This window comes from Myripristis murdjan, chromosome 3 (genome assembly GCF_902150065.1).
Source record: "Myripristis murdjan chromosome 3, fMyrMur1.1, whole genome shotgun sequence".
NCBI lineage: Eukaryota > Metazoa > Chordata > Actinopteri > Holocentriformes > Holocentridae > Myripristis > Myripristis murdjan.
Window position 1 is genome coordinate 32,863,720 of NC_043982.1, and position 9,206 is coordinate 32,872,925.

At 42.8% G+C, this 9,206-nt stretch overlaps 1 protein-coding gene across 1 annotated transcript in view; it reads right to left on the minus strand.

The window, feature by feature from the left end:
- lrp4 (low density lipoprotein receptor-related protein 4) overlaps positions 1–8,902 on the minus strand; it is a 124,265-nt gene extending 115,363 nt beyond the window's left edge. The window contains exon 1 of the mRNA XM_030079774.1: positions 8,627–8,902. Coding sequence (XP_029935634.1) covers positions 8,627–8,687 — 61 coding nt within the window. The 5' untranslated portion in view covers positions 8,688–8,902. The remainder of the gene's footprint in view (positions 1–8,626) is intronic.
- Positions 8,903–9,206: the final 304 nt, after the last annotated feature.

The following is a 9,206-nucleotide window of genomic DNA, read 5'->3' on the forward strand; positions in this document are numbered from 1 at the left end:
CAGCTAAAATGACATGTGATGCCTAGCAGGTGCTTCCTTGGGGTAAGTGTGTGCCTGTGTGTGTGTGAGTGAGAGAGAGAGGGAGAGAGGGAGAGAGAGAGGGAGAGAGAATTAGATGCCTGCTCTTCCCTACTTACAAGAAAAAGTTTATTGCAGCCACTCAAAGCTTCCTAGCTCTCTTCAAATTCTATTTGAAATAACACAGGAATGAACAATTCAAAATGATACTTGGAGAATGATTGTATCCATCAATGGGAATAACACTATGCTCTGAAGTCAGTGTCTGTTTTGCTTTCAACCTTTGCACATTTGCACTTGTTAGCTAGCTATGTCAATTCATAACAATGATGTAACATTATGAAAGACAACAGGAAATAAGAATGAAAAAAAAAAAAAAAACACACAATGTGCTTAATTTTCATAGACGAAAATCAAAGCCTCTAACCCCTGAGCGAGTGATCAGTCTCGTGGCTAGTGGTATGAACATCCAGAGTGTGTTTGGCAATGTGTTACAGAACAATCCCGTTCTAGTTTGTGTTGATGAGAATGTGTTGGCGGAAATGCGTGGGGTCTTCAAGTCAAATTATATCACACTCTAATCTTGTCTGCAGCTTCAAATGGAAGCTACGTGTGCCCGAGTATGCATGTGTATGTGCATTCCTGAACTTGTGCATGCATAGGATGTGTGTGTATGCAGGCATGGTGAGGGAGGTGTGAAAGCCTTCATTCCAGCACCTTTTGGTGGCAATCTAAGAGACAGCTGTGAGGCACCGTCTGCAGGACCCTGGTGTGCAAAAGGTGGGGGTTGAGGAAAGTAGAGGGGGATGGGGGGGAATAAAGATGGTAAACCATGGAGTAAAAAAGTGAGGTGCTGAGCAGGAGCACAGCAGTGGAAAGGAATACAAAAACAGGTAAGTAAGAAAAGTATAATCACAATTAGAAATTAATGACAATTATATGGCAGAAAACCTCAAATTAAGAAAGTACCTCAGGAGGAAAAAAGAAAGGAGGAAGTGCATTTGGTGTTTTGGTGTGTGGGTGTGGGTGTGTGCGTGCGTGCGCGCGCATGTGTGTGCTCTCTTTGGCCAAAGCTGGTGAACTAATGAAGAATCTGAGGCAGAAAAACAAAAGCATTTGTGTGTCCTAGCCCTCACACAAATTACTAGACAACACCCCCCTTTTTCCATGTGGCTGTTTAGAAAGGAGGGTATCTTTGTCAGTAGCCATGCAGTGTAACAGAAAACATGAAAGCATGTATGCACATAGAAACACACACACACACACACACACACACACACACACACACACACACACACACACACACACACACACACACACACACACAATGTTTACCCCATGACCTTGGTGTGGAAGTGGGGCCAGGCCAGTTAGTGAAGAGCCCTGTCTGTCTCTCCCTGTCTTTGGAGTTATTTATACATTGACCTCTCACCCAATCTGCTTTCCGTCTACTGTACAGATACCGAGGAGGAGGAGGGGTGCTTCAGCTATCCTGTCACCCATGGACCCCTTGCTTGAGTACCCATCCAGAGCCTAGCGGATGGAGTACTAAAACTCACCACCCATTAAGGTCAGGTAGATGAACAGATTGGGGATTGGTGATGGACTGAATCCACTGCTGATGAAAATTCCCTGAGCAAATTTTTGTGGTAAATTAAAATGAAGCCTGGTGTAAGAGACTCAAATGGGAACATGAAAGTAGGGAAAATTAGGATCAAGTTGATTTAAAGTTTTATTTGGAGCAAGCACAGGCCTACAGTAGCCTAAGCACGTCCAACAAATCCCAGAGCCTTCCTCATGGTGGCTCATTTTGTCCCATACTGTGTTGCTACTTCCTGTTGGGAATGCATTTCGGCCAGAAACAGTACTTGTTTAATTTCAGTTTAATTCTTGATAGTGAGGACTCTTGCTGTTAATTAAAATGTAACTGTACCTCCAAGGTGGCAGATATGTAACTTAACACCAGGTTCCCTGTACCAATTCAAGAACTTTTTTGGGCATCTAAAATGCAAAACAGTGCAGTACAATGATTTTGTCTCTAACAAAAAAATCATTTTCAATACATTTGACAAATTAATCAGGCTACAACCGCCTGATCATGACGACAACTGACTGACAGGAAGATGTAGCTAAACTATCTCCCATCGCCCTCTTCCCCCCTCCTAAAATATGAAATGATGTCATGGGGAAACATTTCTACTGACAGATAGTTGAGATGTTTCTGTTTGTTTTAGGATGTTTCTGTTACTCATTCACAAAACTCAACTTCACGTCGCCTGTGCATGTGCATTAGTCCCACAGTACCTTTTTATCTCATTTCAAGTGAGAGAAAGAATAGGAGATTGAACCAGAGAGAGACAGACTCACAGACATCAGACTAATGTCTAGTTTTTGTCTGCAAGAACGATCCAATCATGTTTTGGCTACCGTGACAATATGCAAGAATAAGTGGCTTAATTTTAATGTTCAGCTGAAAACACATTTGTGGATTGAGAGAGGCCTTTTGTCCCAACAATACACCAGTGCCTCAGTCATTTCACACTGATGTCTTCATCTCTCGCTCACACAGAGGAGAAAGGCTAGACCAGAATTCAATTCTCCTCACTGTCATGCTGTTGAGAGACAAAAGGAGACAGAGACAAGAAGTGCGTCATCGAGATCCCCACGAAAGCTTTCCCCTTAAGTCAAAGAGACAGGAGTGAAGCGACTAAAGAATTAAGTTACTATGGATCTCTATGCGTGTGTGTCCTTCAAAATGTCTTTGTGTCCCTGCCCCCTCCTGTGAGATGTGTTCAGACAGCGAGTCTCCAGCCCTGCTTATCTATCTGTCCTCTACAGCAGTCCCCCACTGAGAGAGAGAGAGAGAGAGAGAGAGAGAGAGAGAGAACTAGAGTTTATTACAGCCTCTGCAGCCTCCAATAATCTGTAACCCCTGAGGAAGCTGGATTCATACTACATGGCCTAAAAACGATAGATGTCCTCTTCAGTGCAGAGCCTCTGGTGGGCGATATGGCCTAAAATTTTACATCACGATATTTCTAAAATGGCAGACAATGCAGAAAAAAAAAAAAAAAAAAACACATAATATGGTACATTGTTTTTGTCCTGCTCGCAGGCGGGGCCTAAGGATGGCCACACTGGTTCATCCAAACTTTCGCACAACACTGAACTCCTACACGGCATACTGTATCTTGAAATCTACTGGGCAGATTGCTATGAAATTTGGTGAGCGCACTCGTGCTCCTTTGAGGATGAACCCTGTCGATTCTGGAGAACTCATCACTTTTCCTCAAGCCTCAGCCTAAAACAAAATGTCAACTTTTCAGACACAATGTTGGATGAACGACAGTTTTCTTGGGTTTTCTATGTTTACAAATGGCCCGTATCTGCAGGATAAAGGACGTCCCCTTTTTGTTTTAGAGGATCTTTTCTTTGTCTTTGCTCTCTTGGGTTCCATTTGGTTGGAGATTATAGGGAGTGCTCAGTTACGTGACTGATTTTCCAATTTTGCAGCAAACTACTTGACGCTGACTCTGGAGAAAGTGAATAAGTTTGCATGGGGTCCGGCCCCAAATTGTTGAGCAAATGTAAACCTTAGCAAAAATATCTACCATGTATTTTTTTTCTTCCATTGTACTGCCTAAAACTCTGTGTCCTGGGGGACACTGGGGGTTGACGCTGTTTGTTTGCTTGTGTGTGCTCAAAGTTGATGTGTGTGACATACATTAGCAAACAGAATTCAAAGTGGCCCTGGAGCGGTGGCTTCATGTTCTGAAACTAGAACCCCCCCCTCCCAAGAAGAGAGTCTTGGAGTCTTGCAGGGAGCCAGGTGATTTATGGGAAGGTGGAGGAATACGAGGAGGACAGGAGGGTGGGGGGCTGGGGGGGAGCACTGATATCAATCCATACGATGTGCCTAAGTCTGCAGTGTGTACCTACCCCTACAACCCCCATCCCGAACTCGAGAGAAACACCGACCCTCAGGGTGGGAGAAGGGGGGTGGGGGGAGAATCAAGTAATCATAGGTTACCTCTACTGCTACCTTGGAGGTGCAATTCCATCCCTTCAGCAGAGACACAGGCACACTGGGGGTATCAGGTGGCCCATTCTGCTTTCCCCTGGTGAAAGCAAAAGCCTGGCCGACACCGACCTAACCAGCTAAACCAGAGGAGGGCATATACAAACACACACACACATATACACACACACACACCCCACCACCACTCAATTATGGACATTTAGGCTCCAAAATCAGATATACTCATCCAACACGACAACCGAGATCCCAGATCCATTAACAGAACATTCTCTCCCTTCCTCAAGCCTCTAAAGAGGTTGAGCTCAAAAAGAAAATCGCTAAATTGTGAGGTGAATGTGCATATGCAAAAACTGTCAAACCAAGGAGGCAAAGGTACAGGACTCCCATTACTTAGTACTAAGCTGCTGCCACTTCCTCCTCACAGTCATGCCCCGTCAGAGGAAGCATCAATTGCCTATGGTGTGGAATCGGTACCAAAAACAACTCGAGGCAAGCAATAAATCTGTTTGTAGGCTAGTTATTCGTAAGTAATAACATTGCGACACCATTAATACCAACATAATTACTCAGAGAACACTAAATCAAATGTGTTGTGGGAACTATTTTGCAAGACTAAAGCATAAATTTACATTCTAATGCTCGCTGGGTAGTTACACCCAAGCCTGCAAACTGTCTAAAAAGGGCAATGCTATAGTGTACGTGAGTGTTTGTGTATGTGTATGTATGTGTGTGTGTGTGTGCGTGTGTGTGTGCTTGTTCAGGCTAAAGGAGGCAGTGTCAGGGGACTAATCAATCTGAACAGAGGGATACACTAAGCAGGGAAGGGCACAGAGGCCAGCAGCAACTTGAACCAAAGTGCAGAACAGAGAATTAATACGGCCAGAATAAACCCTTCAACTCTTCACCCTCATCTCAAACCATAGTCTCCTATGTTTGTTTTATGTCTCCTTGTTTGCCAACTTTTAACTGTCTTTTCAGTTTCCCCTCCAATTATCACGCCCTTTCTTTGCGCTCCACTTTTATCGTCTCGTTTCTTTTTTCTTTTTTCCCTCTGGTGCAGCAGCCAAAACCAATCAGCTGCATTCGAGGAAAAGGAACTTTTGGACACTCGCCTGGCTGTCCGGTTTGTACAGCACCGTCTCTGGGCCCTTCTATTCAATTCTGCTGAGAAAAATTCCATCCCTACAACATTTGATTGTACTCAATCTCCGTCAGTGCTGCTTTACTCTAAATACAACATGTGATTTAATCTTTGTGTTTCTCTAATGGGCCATTATGTCTTTGGTCTCTTCAGCCTGGTGGCCCACGTCGCAGGGCTGGAACAATACCAGAGCTCCGGACTCAACCTCTGAGACGTGTACCCCAATCAATAGTTGATTTGTAAATGAGGGGGGTCCAGAAGGGAATTCAGAGCAGGGGATTTTATTAGTGCCACAATAAGGGCCATCCTGTTCCCAGAGCACATCATTACACTGTATAACACTCTCCCTAAGATGCCATTAGTCCAACTCAGCCCATTACTACAAGGCCACTAGACTTTGCTGAGATGACATCTTGACCTCTCACACTCTCATGCACACTCTCAGGTATACATACGAGCACACATGCACACGCACGCGCAGACACACACAAAAACACACACAGCAGGTTGGCCGACGGCTGATATATAATGCCAATATCATGTTATTGGTGGTGGTGTTTTTGCATCTGATAAAATACAACAATTTAATCATACTAATGATGATAACATCATAACATCATAACAATGATAACAAATGCTAAACAAAACTGCTGCATTTAAATGAACCTTTTTTTTGTTTAACACTAATGTTACTGTCTGCATAGTCTCTGTTTAAGTAGATCTGCACTTTGCACTGTCTGCAAAGCACTGATTTTAAATAACAAAATGTATCAACTAAATACATGTCCACAGGTAATCAAAATAAAAACATGGAAAAAATATTACAAGTGAAAAATAAAGTGTGGGCCTTGCAAGTATAGATATTGGCTGATGTAAATTATCTCAAAATGTCAGATACTGGCCAGATTAATCAGTTAGCCATAATCTTTATTAATCCATATTGCATATCTTATAAGACATAATTCAATATAAAAATGAGCCTATATGTTAAGATTAAACTGATATCACTTTGCAATGATAAAAGGTCTACATTCAGTCAGTGAGTGTCATCCTCTTCTGATATGATGCAGGTTCCTCTCTAACCAATGCTCCGGAAAAACGGTCTCTGAGACCTGGCATGATATTTTTCTTTGCATATTTCATTTATGCATTTATGGTTTAGACTGATTGAATTAATACTTCACATAAAGCCATCATGCATATCGGAGCGATGTTGAAGATCGGTGTAAAATATTGGCCATCACCAGCTTCAGTATTGGCTTTGAAAAATCATATCAGTCAAAACGCACTGTATGTTGTGTGGTAAAGTCGAAATGCCAACAACAACGGACCAGGCACAATAGACAATGATGTGTCCAAGACAAGATATGGGGTCAGCAGACTTAATTGCTTTATGATAGAACAAGTCTATAATCAAAGTGAGCATGACCCCCGGCCCAGATAACGGGGAGGGCTGGGGCTGACGCTGATAACTAGATCTGAAAGGATGAAAGACCAAACTAAAAATAGGCTCCGGATCATCCAAGGGGCCTTTTGTTTTCGATGTGATACTGAATCCTATCTGGCTGACATTTTGGAGACAGTCTCTGGGTGACATTTAGGAGTCTGTCACAATTACTGCAAGCTCCTACTGAGGTACAACCAGCCAATTACAGATGTACTTTTGGGTATACCGTCAGATAAATCGCTTCATGTCATGTCAGAGGACACAGTGGTTGTGTGTGCATACATGCACGCGTGTGTGTGTGTGTGTGTGTGTGTGCACATGATGCTAAGGCAGCGTTTCTTTTGAGAGAGCTTCAGTAAGATTGCATTCCAGCGGCTGTTCTAACATGTTGTAAATACAAGGTGTTTGAAAAAACATTGTAAAGGGGGGGGGGGATCACCTCACTCAAACTGATTACCAGTTCTATGGTTTGGGTGGGGCGGGGGTGGGGGGCAAACACAGGATGTAGGCTAAGGCTATCGTACATTTAAAAAAAAAAAAAAAAAAAAAAATTACAATCACTGTTTTGCTCCTGTGTTTTTAAATGCCACCTATGTGAAACAAGAATGAAATACAAAAACAAAGACTGCATCCTCCGATACTAAGCAGCTTTAATTCCAGTCAGCTCAGGCCATTTAAAAGGAGAAGCCGAGTCCAAAGCGTGCTTAAGAAACTGTATTGAACTTTCTATTGGCTTAAGGCACTGAAAAACACAAAAGCCTTACCAGAAATAATTTGACATTTTGTCTCCCATTCTCTGCCAGCTGGGGACCAATACTGAACAATACTTTGTCATCATTTTGAGTGATTTAAGATTCAGTATGCAATACTTTATTCTAGGACTGGGTGATATAACCCAATGATATCTTGTCCATATTGTGATATGAAACTAGATATCATCAGTATTGCAATACACCAAAACTGATGTCTTTTCCTGGTTTAAAAGGCTGCATTATAGCAGAGAATTTCAGTTTCCGGAACTTATTAGACTGTTTTAGTTAGTGTATTATTTTTCTCTACCTGCTTGATCATCATTTCCACATTGTTTAGCAAAAATCTCTTGTATGTAAATACCTTATGAAAGCACCAACAGTCATTCCTACAATGTTATCACAATATAGGAATTAACCTATGTGGTCAAAGATGTTGTGATATTTGATTTTGCCCATATCGCCCAGCGTCATTTTATTCCCAGATCAAGCAGGGTTACTGGGTATTTGCCTCAGTGTAATCAGGCTGGACACCAGACAGGACATCAGGTAGGCTAATTAGACATATATGGTAAATACAGGCTACCACCCCACTCAGTACCCATACATCCTCATACAATAACCATATTCTTGTACCTGTCATTCAATACCCATATACCCATATTCAGTTCCCATATACCCAGCTCAATACCCATACCATATACACAGTATATGGTAGTCATATATCTTCCATACAATAGGCTACCCATTCCCAGTGACAGAAATAAATACACTAATTAGCAAGGAAAGACCAGTTAAAATTCTTGGAGAGCAAAAAGCAAAAAGTGTCAAAATAGAGACTTTTACTAAATAAGTTCATTCAGTGTAATAGAGTAAGGTGATGTGTAGAGCCCAGAACTATCGGGTTCAACACTCGCACTGCCTCAAACAATAAGCATGTTGTCAAACAAGCTGGAAAAAAAAACAAAAAAAACTGTGGGAAAATATTTCCCAATACAGTTCATACGCTTTTGCTTCTCCGACTATCCGTGCGTTATGAGACAAAAAGTTGTCGGCTGATGAGTTCAGTGGTTTGCCTGCGCAAATCAAACCAACTGACGGTGCTGATAAGGATAAATGAAAACACCGCTGGGTGTGCAAAATAAATCCGTGCACCTTAAGACGCGTTTCTATGCACTTTGAAGTCCACTTTCCCGTGTGCGAGCAAGGTCATTTTGCCGTCGTTCCCTTACCTGGACTGTAGAAGAGCAGCAAAGTTATCAGGGCGCTCCAGAGCACCGCGACCAGCTGCATCTTGGACCCCCTTTTCTCTCGCCTCTCCGCCGGGCTTCCCTTCCTTCTTTCAGACTTCAATATTCGCTCTTAAACGGGCTTATAAAACACGCTCCGACTCTCGGGCTACTCTCACAGCATGACTGAGTTGAACCCTTCTCTGCCCCCCCTCGTCTTACGTGTGATAATGAAACAACTGGGATTTTGCAAAAGTTACTCTAAGAGGAACAACACGGGTACAGTCTCCAACATGTTGTGCTCCAGTTCCGACGCTGAAGCCACCAAAAGGAGCTGTGGGCCGTACCAACTTCACTACAAGGGGGCGGCTTGCTGAGTAAATCTTTGCATTTCGTCGCTAACATACGCAAATCGCTAAAATTGACACAACACTTATGTTAAAGTGATGTCAACTACAAAGGCACCACCAAACTCCACGTTTAGCGGCTTCTCCCCGGTCTACTAGTTCACGTTATTCTCGGTCCTCCCCTATCCCGCACAAGTTGGCCTCGTCCACAGGCTCTGCTGTCGTTGTGTCATTTC